Source organism: Arachis stenosperma, chromosome 1 (genome assembly GCF_014773155.1).
Source record: "Arachis stenosperma cultivar V10309 chromosome 1, arast.V10309.gnm1.PFL2, whole genome shotgun sequence".
NCBI classification, from domain to species: domain Eukaryota; kingdom Viridiplantae; phylum Streptophyta; class Magnoliopsida; order Fabales; family Fabaceae; genus Arachis; species Arachis stenosperma.
The window spans coordinates 95,658,531-95,680,835 of record NC_080377.1 but is presented as its reverse complement, the minus strand read 5'-3'; the positions used below and the strand labels follow the sequence as shown (position 1 = coordinate 95,680,835).

The 22,305-nt window shown below is 37.1% G+C and overlaps 2 protein-coding genes across 2 annotated transcripts; both read right to left on the bottom strand.

The window, feature by feature from the left end:
• Positions 1-6,152: 6,152 nt before the first annotated feature.
• On the bottom strand, positions 6,153-7,238 carry LOC130982378 (F-box protein SKIP2-like). The gene has a single exon (XM_057906367.1). The coding sequence runs from the start codon at positions 7,236-7,238 to the stop codon at positions 6,153-6,155; it is 1,086 nt and encodes a 361-aa protein (XP_057762350.1).
• A 442-nt stretch (positions 7,239-7,680) lies between these two features.
• LOC130973135 (uncharacterized) lies at positions 7,681-11,535 on the bottom strand. Its single transcript, XM_057897553.1, has 7 exons — positions 11,047-11,535; positions 10,876-10,962; positions 10,553-10,771; positions 10,301-10,465; positions 10,163-10,216; positions 9,527-9,673; positions 7,681-8,317 (listed from the first exon to the last, which is right to left on the bottom strand). Exons 1-7 carry the CDS (start codon positions 11,365-11,367, stop codon positions 7,940-7,942), a joined length of 1,371 nt encoding a protein of 456 aa, XP_057753536.1. The 5' UTR covers positions 11,368-11,535; the 3' UTR covers positions 7,681-7,939.
• Between the last annotated feature and the right edge of the window lie 10,770 nt (positions 11,536-22,305).

Sequence of the window (22,305 nt, the reverse complement as noted above, 5' to 3'; positions counted from 1 at the left end):
ATTGGTCCCTATAGTTTTGTAAAATTTTCAATTAGGTCTCTATAGTTTTTTTCTTTTTAATTGATTCCCTGTACCAATTTTATTTTTTTCAATTAGGTCCCTCTTGGCAGTAATTGGCTTAATTTCATAGGGACCCAACTAAAAAAAATTTTGGTGCGGAGACCCAAATAAAAAGAAAAAAAAAGTGTAGGACCAATAAAAAAAATTTTAATGCAAGGATTCAATTAAAAGAAAAAAAAAAGTACAGAGACTTAAGTAAAAATTTTGCGAAACTATAAGAACTAGCAGAGTAATTAAATCTAGAATTAAGGACACACTACAAGAAAAAAGGCCTATGGCCACGGTAAAAAACCGTGACCATAGCTAGTAAAAAGGGTGACCATAGATCTTTGGTTACGGTTTTTTACCGTGGCCGATTCTCTCGTGGCCATAGGTCTATGGTCACGGTTTTTTGAGCTATGGTCACGGTTTTTATGGTCACGGTTTCAATTTTCAAAATCTGACACTTTAGGCCACGTTAACCTATGGTCACGGTAAAAAATCGTGACCATAGCCTTATCTATGGTCACGATTTTCACCGTGACCATAGCCTCTATGGTCACCCCTCCTTAAAACCGTGACCATAGATAAGGCTATGGTCACGGTTTTCACAGTGGCCATAGCCTCTATGGTCACCCTTCATTAAAACCGTGACCATAGCCCTATCTATAGTCACCCCACCTACAACCGTGACCATAGCCCTATCTATGGTCACGGTTTTCACTGTGGCCATAGCCTCTATGGTCACTCCTCCTTAAAACCGTGACCATAGTCCTATCTATGGTCACGGTTTTTCACCGTGGCCATAGACTCTATGGTCACCCTCCTTAAAACCGTGATCATAGCCTATCTATGGTCACGGTTTTTCACCGTGGCCATAGCCTCTATGGTCACCCCTCCTTAAAACTGTGACCATAGCCCTATCTATGGTCACGGTTTTTCACCGTGGCCATAGCCTCTATGGTCACCCCTCCTTAAAACCGTGACCATAGCCTACTTTATTTTATGAGATTTATTTTTTTAAAGCATAATAATCACATCCCAAATTTATGATAATCACAAAATAAATCTAAAAATAGAAACTCAAAAAATCTAAATCATAAAATTTATATTATAAACTGAATATGTTTTTAGTCCAAACAACACAAATAAAAATACAGTGTAATTTATTCATTACATGTAAAATACATAACACATCAAATATATATATATATATATATATATATATATATATATATATATATATATATATATATATATATATATATATATATATATATATATGAGACCCATCTCATCTCATATTACTATGGAAAATGTTTTCTTCATATCATCCCCACTGTGTTCAGCATTTTGTTTAGCACATCGCTCAACTAGCCTCAAAACTAAATTTGGCATCCCCACTGTGTTCAGCATATCCAATGCTTTCCTATGAGCACTCTATAGAATCATTTAGTGTTAGCATTGCTAGAAACGAAATCTAAAGCAACATTTTAAATTTAGCTTTTCACCAAAGAAGGGATAGAAGTTACACTTGTTCAGAACCAACTTATTAGTCACAAATGAAATTTTGAAGAAAATGAACTATTTCTTCAAAGAGTGCTATGTAAACAACAGTTTTGACAACTATATATAACTATACAAAAAGTAAATGAGATGTCTGTTTCAAACTTGTTATGCCGTTCCATTAAACATCTTTCAAAAACTAATTGTTTTCGTGAAAGTTCAAAAAATATACTAATACATATAATCTAACATTCATAACAGATAATAAAAAAAGGAGATTATAGCTAAATATAAACAATAGTTTTAATCTAAGTGTTTGTTGATCCTATCTTTCATATCTTTCTAGCCATGGATCAGGTATATCATCATCGTATTAAATGTATGAAAGGAAGGCAAGGAAAGAATGAAAATACCTTCAATCGTTCCCTTTGCCCATGTATTGATGAAAGGGTGGTTTCCCCAAGTGCAGTAGAATTCTGCAGCTCAAGCTTTGAGTTTCGAACTGATTGCATAGCTTGTGCCGCCTCGTCAAAGATCCTCAAAACATGGCTGGAATCCCCATTCTGCCACATCAAATTAATTGATAAAACGTTAGAAAAAATTATAACTTACAAGTCTATACAAAAATTTAACAATCAAAGATGATAATTTTAAAAAGAAAGCTCAGCTCAAAGGTTCAAGTGTTTCTAGTAACATTTGAGTGAAAACCATTTATCAGAAAAAGCATTTCAACAAGTTATTGCCCTATAAATAAGTGTTTAATTTCAGATGATAATGCATTGTGCAACATCATAGTGGATTACTGTACCATATAAAAAGAGAGGGCATTCAATTGTCTTGTCCTGTTCAGTATGATAACCCTTGTAAACGACTTTTGCTCTACCAAAACCTGTCAAATTAAAATAAAGTATCACGAGACAAACTAACATTTTGCAAGGCAGTTTTCCTAGGATAATTAATATGAGTAGCTACAAGGCACTTGTCTCTAACATGAACTCTCTAATCATCATTACATTTAATTTTATTCATTCAAAACTTAAGGCTATATGGCCACTTTGATTTGCACAAATTTCCATCACGTATGCTCATAGGAACTTGATTTTAGGCAAGCTTCAACTCAATGCAAACTAATATTATACAACCTGGCAATATGCTTTAAGTTGTAAATTTAATTTAATTTCTTTCTAATTTAATTTAACTCACCTATATCAAAATTCTCTCTGCTTCTGCAGCTGCTTTTGGGTTAAGTGGTAGGCCCAGTACTGGAGCTAGCACACTATGTGGAACAAATGGACCTAGAAGAAGAAGAGCAGTAAATCAAAAAGTGAGGAAGCTGGAAAACTTTTGCATCAAATTGTGTAATTGTGTACTAACGATTTAAATTGAAGGCAATAATTTCAACAAAATCAATAATAAAATAGCTAAATGATAACAAAATCAATAACTCTTGTCTTATTGTCAAAATTGGACCACCAAATTTTTCAAACTCAGAACTTAAATCCAAAACCACTGTTAAGTGACTAAAGTATTCAGTACTTTGACGAATCTGATATTAATTGTAGAACTCCATTTTATTGTAGGATCTAAGATGTGATAAGTATGCAATGAACAAGAAGCAAAATTGTAAAAAGTTAGCAACCTGCCTTGAAGACTACAGAGGTTGGCAATGTCAGTGAGGTGAGTCAAGGAGGAAATGGCGGAAGGAAGTTCTTCCAGAGAGACCCTTTCCTTGAAGACGCAGCGACGACGAGCTCGAGAAATGACAGGTATGAACGGCGGCGCCCAAGAATTCCGGCGGCGACGACAACCCCCTTTCTCTCGCTCAATCGTGTTCTGTCTCATCACTCCTCTTCCTCTCGCGTACAGTGGCAGTAGCATCGACCAAGGTTTGGTGGTGGAGACACCCAAAACGGCGGTGAAACGCGGCGGCTATGAAAGCTCGGCGACGGTGGTAGGGCGCGGCGTAGGCGGCGGGACAGCTCCATCGCGACCTCTGTCTCCCTCTCGTGCGTCGTCCTCTCTTCGCGTCAGGTTCTCTCTCGATTCCTCCACTGCGAACCTCTCCCTTCTCGTGCAACGATGGCAACGGCGACGGCGGCGAGGTCTCAACCGGCGCCATTCCTTCCTCCTCCCTCTCTTCTTTTCTCCCTCATCCCCTTCAAGCTTCCCCTGTTTCTCGTTTCTTCTCCCTTTCTTTTCTTCTGTATATGTGTATTCGTAGGTTTAGGGCACAAATGGGAAAATTTGGGGATATTAAGGTTTTTATTAGAAATTTTAGGATTAGAAAAAAATATATACAAGTAATATACTAATTTTATAAAATATTTGAGATAAAATAATAATTCAGAAATTAAATATAATACTATAAAGATTGCTTTTAAAATGCACAAGATTTTATTTATCAAGATATTATTAAGTTCAAATAATTATTTTTAATTTAAATTATAAAGTAAACATACTAATTACATTTTATAAAATATGGTTAAATTCAAAATATCAATTACCTAAATTAAATTATATGACCTTTCATTATTTTTCTATTTAATTATTCTTAATAAATTAATCTCTAACTCTAAAAACTCAATTTAATAAATAAACCATAATTTATTCATAATAGAAATTTCTTAAATTTAATTATATAACACTTCCATTATTAAGTTATTAAATTATTTTTTATGTTATTAAGTTTTAAATCTTTTTTTAATTTAAAATTAATAGTATTCAACTTAATTTTTTATTTATAAAATTAAATTTAAAATTTTAATATTTAAAATAAATCATATAAATTATTATTAGTTTTTAATTATTAAAATCTTTAAAAGATAAAATATTTAAAATTATAAAAAATACATAAAAATCTTAATTAATTTAAACTCAAATGATTAAAACTGTGACCATACACCACTTTAGGTCACTCCCCAAAATCGTGACCACAGACATTTTTTGGTCACTGTAAAAAACCGTGATCATAGACCCCTTTAGGTCACCCTCATAACCGTGATCTTAGACCCTTTTAGATCACCCTTCCAAAAAACCGGGACCATAGACCCTTTTTGGTCACTGTAAAAAACCGTGACTATAGACACCTTTAGGTCACCCCCCAAAACTGTGACCATAGACCCTTTTAGGCCACCCCCCAAAACCGTGACCATAGACCCCTTTAGGTCACCTCCCAAAACCGTGACCATAGACCCTTTTAGGCCACCTTTTTTTGAAAAACCGTGACCATAGCCCCTTTTTGGTCACTGTAAAAAACCGTGACCATAGACCCCTTTAGGTTACCCCTAAAACCGTGACCATAGACCAATTTAGGCCACCCCCCAAAACCGTGACCATAGACCTCTTTAGGCCACCCCCTAAAACCGTGACCATAGACACTTTTAGGCCACCTCCAAAACCGTGACCATAGACTCCTTTAGGTCACCCCCCAAAACCGTGACCATAGACCCTTTTAGATCACCCTTTTTTGAAAAACCGTGACCATAGCCCCTTTTTGGTCACTGTAAAAAACTGTGACCATAGATCCCTTTAGGTCACCCCAAAAACCGTGACCATAGACCCTTTTAGGTCACCCCAAAAAACCGTGACCATAGACCCCTTTAGGCCACCCCTCAAAACCGTGACCATAGACCCTTTTTGGTCACTGTAAAAAACCGTGACCATAGACCCCTTTAAGTCACCCCTCAAAACCGTGACCATAGACCCTTTTAGGCCACCCTTTTTTAAAAAACCGTGACCATAGGTACTCTATGGTCACCCTTTCCAAAAAAACCGTGACCATAGCTTTTTTTTTGGTCACCCTAAAAAACCGTGACCATAGAGGGTCTATGGTCACGATTTTTTACCGTGACCAAAAAAACCGTGGCCATAGACCCAAAATATTGTAGTGACATGACATCATTAGAAAAAAAAAGATGGCTTAAATTCAATATACAAAGAATTGGTATCAAATTTTATATATTATAAATAGATAATAGTTCGCTCATTTAGTAGATCAAATAGATCTTATACAAATATATTAGTTTTATTCCTCTAATTTTGGGTGAACAACTTAATTAAGTTCTTTTGAAAAAAGAGTTTAAAATATAAGGACTTGTATTAAAAGTAGCTTATAAATAAGTTACTTTGTATTTGAAAAGTTATTGTAGAAATACTTGTTTTAAAATTGTGTAATAAATAAATCTTCAAAAACTCTTAAATAATTTTTGGAAAAATGAAAATCATATCTAAATGTAACCAAATATATATATATATATATATATATATATATATATATATATATATATATAAAAAAACTGTTCCAAATACTATTGATGTGAATTTTTACAAGTCAAAAAGTTTTAAAAAATAGATCTTAAAGCTTTCTAAACGAATCCTAAATCAACTTCATCATTAAAAGAAAAAGAATAAAAGACAAATAGGTCCCTGACCTTTTAAAAAGTGGACATTTTCGTCTCTCAAAATTCTTCTTCTTCATCATCTTTTTCTTCTTCTAATTGTAATACAAAGCTAGTATCACCATCAACATAAATAATAAGAACAGCCGAACAGAACCAATAGTGGTTATTAGCAAATGCATCTAGCTAACAGCAATAGAAACAAAGCTACTAACTACTCAGAAAACTTAATGAAATTGGGACAACCAGAAGCAAGAGCTTCAATCCCCACATTGGATATATGACACCCCTTAATGCAAAGCTTCTTGAGCGCAACATAAGCCCACAAAGTGCCAACCTCTCCAAAGCCTTGCATTTGGAAGCAATTGCCTCAAGGCTCGAAGATGTTGGATAGATACCAATCAAAGCAAGTTCCTGTAAGTTAATGCAGTGTTTGGCAATAGAAATCAAACCATCATTACCAATTCTATTGGTTCTCCACCCATCACCATGAAGCTTCTTCAACATCCTGTAGTTCTCAGCAACTAGATTGAGACCCACATTTGAGTACTCAACGATTTTCACAATGTACAAAGTGTCCAAACTCAAACACAAACCCACAAGACCTACATTGCTAACTTGAATCTTCTCAAGGTGAACATCAACCAACGTAGTGTGGAGGTTCCCAATCTTCTCAAGGGTGTCATCCCAATCCCCCAAACACCCAATTACCTTCAAATATCGAAGCCTTTTCGACCCAATCATAAGGGGTGCAAGACACTGGCCATTCACGATCTCCTTCAAGCAAACAGAAGTCACCAACGTCGTTCCGGAACCAACCGTCTCCTCGCCATCGTGGGCCCCACACAGCCGCTTAACGGAGAGCTCTTCCAAATCATGACAACAGCTAATGACAGCGTTGATTCCCTTAATGCCGAACGCGCACAAAGCGCAAGATAGCTTCTTCAACGCCTTGTAGTTTTCGCCAACAGCGGCCATTCCTACCTCTGTTATCTCACGGCCTCCACGAAGCTTGAGCCACATTAGGTTAAGCACCGGAGTGAAATCAGGATCAAACTTTCGTCGTTCACGCTCGTTTTGGAGGGTGGAGAGGGTTGTGGAGTGAAAGGTCTGTGAGATGAGAGAGGAAGAAAGGGCGCGATGAAACTGCCATGGAAGAAGAAGAAGAAGAAGAAGAGGTCTGGGATGATTGGCATAAAAGTGGGGGATGCATACGGGGTCGTTTTGGCCATTAAGGACCAATTTGTCCTTCAACAATTTGTTTCCCATCCACTTCAGCAACCGTAACGGACACATCACTCTTCACCCCTCCACCTCAGCAATTTCCGTTACCGTTTCGAGTACCAATTCCACGGAAGGACATAATTGTCACGGAATTTACATGGTGAGGGATCGAAATGTATTTTTCAATCTTAAAGAACGAAAATGTCTACGTTTTAAAAGGTCAGAGACCTATTTGTCTTTTATTCAAAGAAGAATGTAAAATTTATCTCTTTGATAATGCCAGGAGTTTAATTTTAATAATTCCCAGTAAATTTTATATAATTATTTAATTAAATTTATATGTTTATATATACTTTTTTAAAAATTAGTAGTAAATTTAAAAATGAGTTACTTCCATTAAATATGTCAATACACGATAATTGCATAAAATATTTTTATACGGTTGATGTGTGAAAATTAAATACTAATTTCAATAGAGAAACAAACATAACACTCCTCAAATTTACTGTTATAAATTGACAAACAATCACATACCTTTTTTCATAGATTTACATCATACCCACAAAAAAACAAAAATAAATTCTCTAACCTATTAGTTAAAAAGAAAAAAAAAACTATGGCAATAATAACAAATATAGCCAAACCATATGTGATCACTTATCAGCTTATAATGAAACCAAAAACCCCCCAAAAGGGCAAAATGGAACAAAAAGAAAATGAATATATATTTATAATTATAATAGAGAAACCTATACTTAAAGAGCTTGTTTATTTCAAGGGCATCTAACATTCCTTCCAGGACCTCCATAATAAAAGTAAGTTCCCCAAACATGATTTGTCCCTTCCCTAATGTCATAGCAATTGGAATGATCAGCAAGTTTGTGAATATTAGAAAGAGGGAGCAAGTTGTTGTCCCAATCAACAACTTGTAGGTTCCTAAAATATGCTGCTTTTCTAAAACCTTCCTCAGCAAAATGGCCACTCCCCATTTGTGTGCCTGTGTGGTAACCCCTTGATCTTGAGTTCACTATCTCTCCACCAAATTGAACCATGTTTGCATGGCTTCTCAAGTGACTAAACAAGAATGCTGGCCAGTATCCCACTAGTAGCCCTGACCCAAATTCCAACCACCAATGTCCATGCTTGGGGTCCTACACACCACATACAAATTTTCTTCATATTATTAATTAAGAATATCCTTAGAATTTCATCATAGTATATATTAATTATTAAAATGAGCAGTGTATCATGACTAACAAAATTTATTATTTTTTACTAGCACTTAATTAATTATAAATCTTAAATACTAAATTTTAAATTTTAAATTTTAATAATATAAAAATAAACTGTTAACTCAAAGTATTTACTAATATAAATAAAAGATATTGATTCTCAAATATTTCTCTACTAAAATTTACTAATTAAGAGCAATCAGATATTCATATTATTCATTTGTCTTTTTTATCTGTCACTATCATTTTTTTGATACATTTTCAAAATTGTTGTTTGGTAAGAGTCTCAATACAATTTTGGATAAATGATTTTATCTATACAACTCCTAAATTTTGGATAAATGAAAAATTCGGTTAAACTTTATTGATAATTTTCATGTTCAAGTATTTGTCTTCATCTAAAAAATATGCAATTCCACCATATTTATGTATTTTTATCTTAAAACAATTATTAAATAGAAACATAGTAATAGTAACGGATAACAAGTAATAGACAAAATATATACGACTTATTATTATAAAACTTGAGTGTAACATTCACTATTTTGTAGGCATAATAATTACAAACACAAAACTTATTAATTTAGATGTTATTACAAAGAATTGGCTGTTCAACACTACTAATAATAGCAATGGAAGAAAGCATAAATGAGAAAAAGAAAGCAGGAAGGAAAGTTTTGCTTTAAATTTTTTTAGGGTCGAGAAAAAAAGGCAAAGGTTGAGCTGTGAAGTGTTGCTTTAATAAAGGTATAAGGGAAAGGACCCTGTATAGAGTTGTGAACAGGACCCCATTATGAATGACACTAACTAGTACAAGGAAAGCAAGGGAATCTTCCATTTCAATAACAGTAAAATGAATACAAATTCAAAAGAAAGAAAAAAGAAAAGAAAGCAAACCCAATTATTGCTTTACATAGATACAAATTTTTATGTGCCTTCATTGGATTATGCATGTCTAACTTTTTTTGTCAAAGAATGCTAGAATTTGTGAAATATATTAGAAACAATTAACAAATCACCTTTTATGTAAGCATTGTGTGTTTAATGAAATGGACCTTATTTTTCTCTTTAATTGGTGCTGAATTATTGAATTAAATGAAAGAAAAGGAAAGTGTTATTAATGTTCACCTTCCAAACCATTATTCCAATGTCAAATTGTCTTCCATTGTAAGCTGATCTTGGGTTGATTGCAGCCCCTATTGCTATTCTGTTGTTAGTTTGGACAAATCCTGAACATAGTAAGTTGTAGCATCCTGTTGTTTGATATGCATCTGTCTGTTAAGTAGAACAAATCAGTTAGGTGGCAAAGTAAATATGAGCCTAAAAAAATAATAAAAGAAAAATAAAATGGACCCTTTATCAGTTTATCTAGTATCCAACTAACAGCATTGAGAACATACTCATCCTTGGATGTTCTAAAAAGAATAACAAATTAGTCTTTTGTTTTTTTTTTTTTTTGTAAGATTCATACATAACAAGGCACTAACATATTTACTATCCCAAAAAATAGCTATAAGGTGCATTTAGTTTGTGTTTTTATTTTTGGTATCTTTTGTTTTTTTTAAATTTTGTAAAAAAAAAAGAAAACAGTAGCAACAAATTTTTGTTTTTTATTTTTATCTTTTGTTTTCTCTTTTTTTTTTCCAAACAAATTTGGAAATAAGAAAAAAAAACATATTTTCTGTTGGTTTTTTATTTTATTCTAAGTTAGGGACGAAATTGAGAATTTATTGAAAATAAAAAAAAATTAATTGCAATACTTACTGTCCAATAAGTGAAGAACCTAGGGTAATTATCTCCATATAGCTCAGGACTGACCTGAAAGAATAGAAGGTTATTAGGGAATATTGATATGGGTGATGATTGAATGGAATTAAGAATATGATGAAGAATTAGACATACCTGCCATCCAGCTTCAATGGTATTGAGATTATTATCAAAGGATCCACCAATAACCCATATTTGTGATAAGCTGAATTCATATTGATCAGTTACTATTGGGGCCCACACATTTATGCTTGCTTTTGCTCCATAGTATTGTTCTCCATTCACAAACACAACTGCATGCTGCAGCATTTCACAATCATTTGAATTATTGAACTCAAAAGAGAGAAAAGTAGGATGAAAGCAAATGAGTTGAAATGCAAAAGTAACCTCATGGCCGGAGGCGGTTGAGTCTCGGCGTACGCCTCTCGGCTTTCTTCCGAATCGCCGGATAGAACTGGACCGGAGAATGTCCTGTTCAGTTGTTCTTCGGATTGGAATGGTTCCATGAGGACATGATTCACCGGAATGAGTCCAAAGCTGGTGGAAGAAGCTCTCAGTTACATTATCATTGTTTTCTTCATATCCCTTTGGCCTCTCTGGTGGCTCCTGTTAAACCTTAAACCTCTTAAACTCTCTCACTCTCATTTGGAATATTCCATTTTTTTTTTCTTTTAAAATGAAATCAAATGAGTTTGGATGAAATTTATTACCAATGGTTTTTGTCCTTTAAGGTTAGGATGGTCAAAAGCTGGTTGCTGATGAGATAAGACACAATCTATCAAGTCTCCATCTGGACTCTGCAGCCAGAAAAAGAAAAAGAAAAGAATAAACATAAAACTCAGATCACTAAAATTCATGAGAATAATAAAAAGAGGGAATGCCTGAATTGTCTTGAGAGGAGGTCTGTTGATCTTGCTCAAATGCTGTCTTATTCTCTTTAAACGCAAGAATGGCGTAAAAGAGTTGTTGGTGGCAATGTGGTAAGTTGAATTAGAGTGTACTGAAGGAACAAGAAGAAGCAACAGAACAAGGGACGGTAATAGCATAGGTATAGAATAAGAATAAGAAAAAGAAGCCAATTTGAAAGAATGAATCTTTTGGGGTCTTGTTAGTTGTTGTTTTGTTGTGTGAATGGAAGCTGCAAAAAATGGCTTATTCCTATGATTTGTTGTCGAGGAAACTGAATATCCTTTCATGTCCATACAAAAGAGAAGGAAAGAGAGAGAGAGAGAGAGAGAGAACAAAACACACAAACACAAACTTTGTTGGCTGAATTCACGTTTTTATCAAATTATAAAACAACTGGTCCTGACTCCTGACTAGAGAGAGAGTGTGTAAATATGAGGTTTTATAATTTTGATGATGGCAGTGCCACACCATGAAAACACTAGGCACCAGCGCATATAATAGACCGAGACACCCCATTGGTGGGGCTGCATTTTCCAAGTTTTTCCTTTTTCACTTTAATTCAATTGATTTCACTTCTCAAACGCTAATAGCTGGTGTTTGGTAATCAATACAAAATCCAATTATAAATACATAAATAAAGACATAAACAGATAAATATAATTATATAAGAAAATGTTAGAGACTAATACTTTTTGCGTAAAATAAAAGAGTTAGTTACTGTCAATTTAAACATTTGACAAAGATAAGAAGACAAGTTTTGGATTTCTCAGGAGTGGAATAGTTGAAGAGGACAAAATAAATGACCAAGAGGCATGTTTTGCATTGTGGATTCTAAATTTCTACTTGTTTTACTGCTTGCCCTGTTGTAATCTCTGTTACTCCCTGGAAATAAAAGGTTTTGTGGTACAATTCTCTAGCAATTTTGGTGCATGTAATTAGTTCTCTATGTAAGTTATGCACCAAATGGAAAACAAAAATAAATGAAAGCCATTATTTTGGAATTGATGATATGATACAGTGATTTCATTGTTTGAAATTATGAAGACAAAAGATGAAATGTCATTTCAGTCATTAAACTAGAATTGCTCACCTTTAAAACAGAGCAATTGGAGAAATAAATAACATGACGAATTTATTTTTATTTGAATATACACACACACACTAATTTAATAGTCAAGCAAGCCACGTTAGTTTAATGATACTTCAGCAGATCTTATCCTAATAAATCCATTGCAGAATGTTATGAAGATTATTAAATAAAACAAAGAAGCCAACGACTATTTCCTTCGATTTGGTTAACTTGTTTTATTAAACCGGATTAAGCACCTCTAAAATAAAAAAAAAAGTGATAAGATAAAAAGGTAAAAGTCTAATTATCATTAAAATAACACAATAAAACTAATTTTCCTATTTAAACCACTTCAACTCAGAATTTCTCACACCCTTCACTCATTTGCATCACACTTCAATTCAACTTTCACCTTGATTTTCTTTATAAGTTGTCTAACGCTCAAATTACACCTCCTTTTCTAATATTAGGCATTATTCAATATACTTTTTTTTCAGCTTCTTTATTATTTGATCTGAATTGCATAATGAAAAATGCTATTTGTACACCAAAATCGGCTACTAAAATCAGCCATCAATGTATTTGTGTATAAATACATGTGTGGTTTAATTTATTTTCAATGTGTATTTATATTTCAACATGTATTTTATACTGGTGGCTGATTTTGATGGCTAATTTTAGTATACACATAATATAAACCTTGAATAATAGATAGTATGGTAAAAAAAAGTTGAAGGCCAACAATTTTAATTTATAAACATTACTGTCTGATTAATATAGTTTGATCCAACTAAAGTCTTAAGAAGATAAGAGTTTCTCAACAGAATTCTTTTTATTTTCAAAATTTAAAATTAGAATTCTAATTTAAAAAAAACAAAGTATTTAATACTTATTGTTAATTAATCTCAAGTTGATTATTAATATGAAAAATATAGGCTATAATATGCTTGATATTTTGCTTACAAAACATACCTTAAAAAAAGAGAGAGCATCACACCCACCTCTATAAGACTATATAACCTGAGTGTAATTTACATAGTTGTAAAATGTCAATTCAGAGTTATGATTTTTGTGGTACCATGGTGCTCCAGTTTCAACCCCACGGAATATTGTTAACATGGCATCTCTTCTTCCCTGGTGAAGTGGTGATATATGCATATATATCTGCCATTACTTTCCTCTCTGCTCCTATTATTAATTGCAACTGATAAGGGCCAAAGGGGGGAAAAATGAAAAGAAATTGACATTATGATTATAGAGCTACCTCCACTGTAACATTGCACAGGGCAGACACCAAAAACAACTTTTATGGGCCATGCCTAATTATTATATATCCAATACCAGCATGTCATCATGAAAGCCAAGGGTAAGGTAACAACATTCATAAATTCTCGTTAGTCCTAACTCCCCACTCCCTTTTTTGACTCGTTCAAATTGGATAATCAGGTTTATCAACAATTATATCTTATCAAAAGGCTTCATAAATTTGTCCCGTCTTCTGTTGCAACTGTAACTTTAATTCAATGTAATACTTTGGTAATTTAGGACATAATTAATATGCATGGCCATTAACATCACCACCTATAATACTATTCTACTTTTATTTTTTTTATTTTTGTAATACTTCCTTCAAAGGGTGCATGTTTTAACGTGGTTCCCCTTTAAAGCCTCTAAAACTCTAAATGAAGCACATTTCTTGTTAAAATTCTAAGATAAAAATTATTCAATTTTTTCTAGATATATATTGGATATATTTTAAACCAAATTGCTTTGGCTGAATTGTTATTTCATTCATGTACTTACACAAGTAACGAGGGTTGAAAATCCGTCTTATACTTATAACAATCGATTATCAACAGTAAATTATTAAATAGAGTTTAGATCCGGGGGCAGAGCCAAGTAGGAGGAAAGGAGACAATGAGCCCCCCTAATTTTAATTTTTTACATGTAAATTATATATAAATTTCAGTTTAGTCTTCCTTAAAATTTTTATTTTAGTCTTATTTTATTGTGTAAATATTTTTTGCCCCATTCTAATATTTCATCTAGCTCCGCTCCTGCTTAGATCTACACAGCTGAATATTCATTGTTGTTCTGTTGGTGAAAAATATAGTGAAAAACAAAAAAAAATTATAATACATTTTAACATTTAAATATGACCTAACAAATTATCAACACTTTAACATTGTCTCTTTCTACCAAGTTAATTGTTATTGGAAACCATTAATATTATTATGACAGCAATTTCAAACAAGTTTAAAATGTGAGTTTTTAGCTACTGTTTGCATAGTTTTCATTTTAGGAGGAGAAAGAACTAGTAGTTTGACGTGCGTAAGGAACACCGTTAAGGTCAAAAGATATCAATGGTCTTCTACTCTTCTATGTGTACCGACAAATCACAGATGACAATTGATCAGATTCAGAGACTCTGTTATTGTGTCGTGGCGTTAGTTGCCACTTGAAAACAACCTTCTGTACTACACTCCGTATTGTAAGTTTGTAACCGCTCAAATTTAAGGAACAAATATTGTTAATAACTTAGTAATAATAAGTATTAGGGTAAAGTATTTTTTTATTAATTTATTAAAGTTTTTAAAATATTTTTAAATTTTATTTTATTTTAAAAATTTTCGATTTATATTAAATGTATTCCCAAAAAATTAGTTTTTTCAAATAATTTAAGACTACCTCAGCATCAATTTCACAAAAATAATTTTTAAAACAAATAAATTAGACATAAAATTTTGTCACTAAGTTATAAATGTCAAATATTATTATTAAGTTGGACTTAAATTTCTTAAAAATTTAACTATCAATAATATATTTGTTATAAATTAAAAATTTTTAATAGAAAATAAAATTTATACATATTTTTAAAATTTATAACAAATTTTAAAGACAAAAAATACATTTCAGACGTAAATTTTATATATATGTGTTTTTTTTTTTTTTTTTTTTTGCAAAACGAAAAGTAAAACCATTAGTTAGAAATCTAAAATGTTTTAGGCTAACAATAAAAGAACTTGGGCATGCTCTTGAATGTGTGTACATGTTAATTTAGTGATAATTGGAAATAATTTATATCATTAAAAAATAATAATAATAAACTTAAACTAGCTGGAACGAAGCCTAGAACATACAATAAGCTTTTATGATAAAAGCAGCATAGCCATAAAGAGTGGGAAAAAGGGGGATAAGAATCAATTACATAACCTAAGACTAAGAGGGCAGCATGTTACCATTTAACATCTTCAGCTATTAAATAATCACCATGAAATTAATGCATGCATGCAGCATATATAATTAATCTATATATGCAAATGGAACTAGGAAGATATTCCTATCTAGAGCATAGAAACATAGCTAGTCAAAATTCTCTTGGGCTATGAGTTGCGCACTAAAGCAAAGCAAGTTGTGTGTGTGATTTTGTGTGGTGAAGCACAAAAAGCATGGGCCCATGCCACAACTTATCTTTTTCCATGGGGTGTCCTTGAAGTAATGCTTATGCTTCCCACTCATAGTATATTATTATTATTATTATCTTCCACAAGATAAATTTTACATAGACATGACACCGATTATCTTACTAGAATTAGGTTTGGGATATATTCCAAAACTTTTTGAATACTTAATCGTTCACAGCAAAATATTCAAATTATAACAACTGCGAAAATGAATTCGAATTATGTGATCAAAATTGTTCTTTATTATATAATTTAGAGTTTAAGCTAATATCTGCTTTTTAGAGTACACAATAGACTTATCACTAATAACAAATTTTAAATATTTTTATTTTTAATGAAAACTTTTTTATTTTGTAATCTTAAGGGCACACAATAGATTAACCCTATAATTTATTAACTAGACCAACCAATTTTTTTCGTTTTTATTTCGTCTCTTCTTTTCAGGAATTCCCACTCATTCTGTCTCACCAAATCTTGTGCAGAGAAAATATTGGTATATAGAGAAGCTGCATAAGTCATCAGCATGAATATTGGTTATGACAGTGAGCCACTCACTCTCGGTGTAACCTATAATCGAAGCAGATTTTTATATCTTAAGTCTTCTATTTAATTTCTTCGGTGACTCAATTTCCATGCATGCTCTTTCGAAAAGTGGGTGGCTGTTAAAAATTAAAAAACAGATTCCCCCATAAGGGCTAAGGCATTGACAGTGAATTTCTATTCTAATATAAATATATATATTAGAATGAAGAATCAATTACTTGCAAATGTATATTTCCAGAACACAAAAGGTGTGATTTTTATGGCATTAGGCTAATGTAGAATCAGTTCTAAATGGATTTTAATTGCTTAAAGGCTGCCACTGTGCTGAGCATGCTTTTGAAAAGAAGAAGAATCAGCATCTCTCTGATGAGCAATTTGAAATTCACAAGGTAGGAAACAACCAAAGGAGCATGCAATTCACTTCCACATCATATGCATGATATATATATACACACACACACACCTAAAAGTTTTATTTTAAAATTTAAAATCTGACTATCTATTTTGAATTTATTTTATGTGTATGTCAATATTTATTACGATGGTCTATTTCAAATTATTGGATAATTATTTTGTAAAACTTCAAATTTAATTATCTATATGAAAATTGAAGACTAACTTTAGAAGAAATTTATTTTGCAACAAATTGACATGTCTTTAGGTATAATAAACAATTAGTAAAATCTTTATAAATTGTTTATATATAAAAGAAAAAACTCTCATAATAATAACGATGAAAAAAACTTAAATCCTATTCATTAGTTGTGTTCGGTAGTCGGGTTCCGGACAGGTCGGGGATGCAAGTGAGGGTGCGAGGACGCCTTGGCCTGGGTCGCGCTGGTTGCGGGTGAGTTGTGCAGCCGAGCACTGGGGCACTTGGTTGTGGAAAGATGATGAGGGGGGGTGCCACCTACAAAGACACTCCGACGCTCAAGTCAGCAATGTGCAGGCGGGTAGAATAATAGGGTGAAAGGATGTGACGTACCTGGGGGGAAGAGCCAATCTTCCCCTTATATACATGTCAGTGGTGGGCCCCACGGGAGGACAGGCCCATATTCCCAAGGACGCTGTCCTGTAGCCGCGTGTGAGCCGTACAGGACGCGTGCCCGGGTCGGATGGAGGGCACGTGTCCGGGTCGGGTATTGCTTGGGTCGGGTCGACCCGTGCGGATTTTGGGCCAGGCCGTAACAGTGCCCCCACGCGCCAATGGTAGTCGTGGGGGCTACCAATGGCGCGTCGTCTCGCAACTCGTCTGGTCGGCCGCTCGTGGGAGGGACATGCCCCCGACGCGCGTGTCCCTTGGTTGCTCAAGCAACCGTTTCATCGCTTCGTTTCTTGCGCCGAGCTTTAAATGCTCATAATGGGGGTGGAAAAACCCCGTTTGAAAAGACTATTATGCCCCCAGGTGTTTCGCGCTTTGGGGAAGCAGTTTTTAAACGATCGGTTTCGGCGCTTCTGTACTTTTCCACACTCCCTACCTTTTCCTTTCTTCCTCCCTGTTGCAAGGTTTCGAGGTGTTGCTGTGGTGCCTCTGTTCGTCCTTCTTGCATTTTTCAGACTCGCAACTTCATCCTCTTTTCATCAATTTAGGTAACTTTCGAATCATACTCTCCCTTTTATGCATTATTTTAGTATGCTTGTTGCCTGGTTCTGTTGCTATTGTGTGGCCTTCCAATGGCGGTCATACGTGTTAGGGGGGGAGCCATTCCAGGGTAGGCTTTTCCCTGTCCACGTCTAGTGTTTTGTCCTTAGTTGGGGAGAAGTGGTGTGCTTGAACTGAGCAACCGATCTACCGATCTCTTAGACTAACTGGATGATCCCCCCGTGTAGGTATGGCTCGCACGGTCTCCCGGGCTTCCGTTAATCCCGCGGCGTATGATCCGTATGCCTGGGTTGTTTCCGACGTGAAGGAATCACCCAATCAAATGGGCGAGGAGGAGCTCACCGAGTTCCGACAAGCCGGGTACTTATGTGGAGGGACTGACGAGGAGGCTAATTATGATGTCTTCGTCCCGGCTCCTCACGAGCGATTGTACGAAATCAACTTCCAACCCCGCCAGGTCACCGACTGGATCTGGTTCTACAAAGCCATGTTCACTCAAGTCGGAGTTCGTATACCATTTTCAGCCTTTCAGATGGCGCTTTTGAATCGAATTTCCGTGTCACCGTCGCAGTTGCATCCGAACAGTTGGGCCTCGATCCGCTGTTTCGAGATGGTCTGTGAATATCTCGACCTGCCGGTGTCCGTGGATGTTTACCTCTTCTTCTTCACCCTCACAAACCCTTCCAAGGAGGGGAAACACAAAAAAGGGTTCATGTCCTTCCGGTCTGCCCAGGGTCGGAAGATTTTCGGGTTGTTTGAAGATTCTTACCATGGGTTCAAGGACAAATATTTTAAGGTCCGCCCTGTCAAAGGTCGTCATCCCTTTTGGTTGTCTTTGGAGGGGGTACGGCTCATCCCGACTTATTGGAGTTTCGGGGCGGGGTCCAATAGTTTTATTAAGGTAGCTTATAGGAGTATGTCGAAGGTGGACAAGCAAATTGCCGAGGTATTGATGGCGGTTTTTGGGAAGAACCCGGTAAATCCCCACCTCCTCATGGGTGATCGGGAGTCCGGCCGTAATTATATTTGTGAGAAGCTTTTTACTTTGCCCTTTACCTTTTTTCCTTTTATTGATATTGTGTGGTGATTAACCGACCTTCTTTGCTTTCCTGCAGTGGATATGTCTGCGTCGGTTACGGGTCTTCCCGACTTGTTTCAAACCTTTTTAGGCGGTGATGACGAGGAGGGTGACGAGCAACCCGCTCCTGAGGGGTCTGCTGCTCCTCCGGAGGACAAGGAAGCTCCCGAGCAGAAGGCCGCTGCCGACGACATCGGCACCTCGGCCCAGGGTGCCGCGATTGAAGGCGGCACAGCAGTCCACGCCTCCCCCTTCCGCGAGGTGATTGAAACTGGAGGCTCTGTGCCTAATCCAGACGATGATGAAGAGGTGGAAGAGGTCCCCAAGCTTAAGAGGAAGAGGAAGATGTCCTCCAGTCCCGAGGGGGCTCTTACCGTTATGGAGAGGAACTTTGACGCCGGGAACTTTATTGATTCCCAGCTGATCCCCGGTACCGAGGAGCACTTCCAGGAGTCTTCCCTTGCCGGGCAAGCGAGGTGGATGTACCGTACCCTCTTGCGCGGCGCCGTGATAGCCCGGAAGGCGGAGTTTGAGCTATCCGGGATGGAGTCCCTCCGCAGGAGGTTGGAAACTGCTGGGAAAGCGAATAATGAATTAAAAAGTGAAGTTGACACTCTCCGGGAGCAGCTGACCCAATCAAATGAGAAACTCGACGCCGCAGAGAAAAAGGCTACTGCTGCCGAGAAGAAAGCCGCCACGGCTGAAGAGAAGTTGAAAGAGTCCGGCGACACGGTTTCTCGTCTTGTCGAGCGCGAGATGACTTTGGAGAGTCAGGTTGGCGCGGCACAGAAACGGGTGGCCGAAATGGAGAGGGAAAAGCAGGCCGTGGAGGCCGAATTGGCGACGTGGAAAGCTAAGTATAAAGATGTCTTGAAGCAGGGGAAAGGTGCGATCCTGGCGACCGAAGAGGCTCTTAAGGCTCAGGTCAAAGTCATTGCTCCCGAGTTCGACACATCGGCAATCGGCGTTCGCAAAATCATTAAGGATGGCCAAGTCGTCGATGTTCCCAAGAAATGAATCCTTCGTTTTAAAGTTCTTGTTTAGCCGTCTTGTTTTGGCTTGTAAATAATCTTGATTTTAGCCGTTTTGGCTTGTGGACAATTTGATGTTTGCCGTTTTTATTTTGGCTTGTGAACAATGACCTTTTTTGGTCGCTTGCTCGTGTTATCGCGATAAACTTTTTCTTATTCGTCTGATCGCGTTATCGTTTCTAACCGTTTTGGTTTATAGTTTGTCGTTTACTCGTCGGATCGTGTTCTTTCGTGTAGTTATTTGTTACAACAGTAGTTGGTGATCTCCCGGGGTGATCAGTCCCGGGTCGCAGGTCGTCGTCAGTTATGACGAGATGGTTTATCTGAAAAGTGGAGATAAAATAGGGCGGAGAATTTGCACAAGTATATCTTATTCGGTAACCACATAAAGGACTTGAAAGCTATTATAAAGTTCAAACGACAAATTAACTACTTAGCTAGATTAGCCGGCATGTCGTTCCGTCCTCTAGGAGTAGAATCTTCTAAGGTTGTCCGCGTTCCATGTCCTCGGGACCTCCTTGCCATCAAGCTTTTCTAACTTAAAGGCCCCTTTTCCCATCACCTTTTTGACTCTGTAGGGGCCTTCCCAGTTTGCCGCTAGCTTGCCCTCTCCGGGGGTCGGCAGGCCGATATCATTTCGCCTTAAGACGAGGTCGTTTGGCTCGAACTCCCTTTTGAGTACTTTGGTGTTGTAGCGCAGAGCCATTCTTTGCTTCAGCGCCGTTTCTGTCAAATGGACCATTGCCCGAGCTTCATCTATCAGGTCCTTTTCCACGGTTTCCTCCACTCCTTTCAAAAGCAACCGCGGACTCGGTTCACCGATCTCTACGGGTATTACTGCATCCACCCCGTACGTTAGTCGGAAAGGAGTTTCCTTGGTGAAGGATTGCTCGGTTGTCCGGTAGGACCAGAGAACCGTTGCTAGTTCATCGGCCCACGCGCCCTTTTTATTGTCCAACCTCTTTTTCAGCCCTGAAAGGATAACCTTGTTGGCGGACTCTACCTGTCCGTTCGTCTGAGGGTGTTCTACCGAAGAGAACCTTTGCCTTATACCCAGGCCGTTGAGAAATTCTGTGAACTTTTTGTCAGTAAACTGTGTACCATTGTCCGAGATGACGACTTCCGGTATCCCGAATCGTGTTATCACTTGCCTCCACATGAATTTCCTGCAATTGGCCGAGGATATGCTAGCCAGTGGCTCGACTTCTATCCATTTGGTATAGTAATCAATTGCCACTATGAGATATTTGACCTGCCCAGGGCCGACCGGGAAGGGTCCTAAGAGGTCGACTCCCCACTGAGCGAATGGCCGGGAGGTCGTTAGCAAGCTTAACTCTGAGGCCGGCGCCCTGGCAAAGTTGGCGTTCTGTTGGCACTTTACACACCTTTTGACAAACTCTTTGGAATCTGCCATCATCGACGGCCAGTAGTATCCAGCTCGGATTAATTTCCTTGCTAGGGCTTTGCCTCCGATGTGGTGCCCACAGCAGCCCTCATGGACTTTCCTGAGGATGTAGTCCGTCTGGTCGGGGCGTAGGCACTTCAGTAGGGGTTGGCTGAGCCCTTTCTTGAATAGCTGTCCTTGGATGACGGCGTATTTGGCCGCTTCTCTCCTTAACTTCGCCGCATCCTTTTCATCACCAGGGACTTGGCCGTGTTCTAGGAAGTTGATGATGGGGTCTAGCCATGAAGGACCTAGGCTTGTTACGTGCAGTGTGATTGCTGGTTCTCTTGTCATGCCTTGGATGAGAGACCGGTTCCCCTCCCCTGGCTTTGTGCTGGCCAACTTTGATAGGAGGTCTGCCCGTGTGTTTCTTTCTCTGGGTACGTGATGGACCGTGATCTCTTCGAACTTTTGACTCAAGCTTTTAACCTTTTCCAAGTACTTTTGTAGCAAGGGGTCTTTGGCCTGGTAGCTACCGTTTACTTGGAAAGTGACGACTTGGGAATCGCTGCATATATCCAGCCTTCTCGCGCCGACCTCTGCCGCTAGGGCTAAGCCTCCTATGAGGGCTTCGTATTCTGCTTGGTTGTTCGAGATGGGAAACTCGAACCTAACCGACTGTTCGTATACGACCCCAATCGGGCTTTCCAGGATGATTCCGGCACCTCCGAAGGTCTGGTTGGAGGCTCCGTCCACATGGAGCTTCCACCGTGTTCCCATGTCTTCGCCTGGGTCTCCCGTTACTTCAACTAAAAAATCCGCCATGGCTTGCGCCTTGATGGCTTGCCGGGGCTCGTACCGTATGTCATATTGGGAGAGTTCGATGGACCAAGTCATCATTCTTCCCGCCAGATCGGGTTTTTGGAGAATTTGCCGGATCCCTTGGTCCGTTCTGACGACAACTTGGTGACTTTGGAAGTACTGTTTTAACTTTCTCGAGGAGGTTAGGAGTGCTAAGGCTAGCTTCTCCAGCTTGCTATATCTTAATTCTGCCCCTTG

Bases quoted from the DNA above. Each gene is read 5' to 3' on its own strand.
- LOC130982378 (XM_057906367.1), bottom strand. From the start codon at position 7,238: ATGTGTCCGTTACGGTTGCTGAAGTGGATGGGAAACAAATTGTTGAAG.
- LOC130973135 (XM_057897553.1), bottom strand. From the start codon at position 11,367: ATGGACATGAAAGGATATTCAGTTTCCTCGACAACAAATCATAGGAAT. The intron at 10,963-11,046 runs GCATTCCCTCTT...TTCTGGCTGCAG, and splicing joins CTCCTCTCAAGACAATTCAG to AGTCCAGATGGAGACTTGAT. The intron at 9,674-10,162 runs GTAAGTATTGCA...TCTACTTAACAG, and splicing joins GGTTCTTCACTTATTGGACA to ACAGATGCATATCAAACAAC.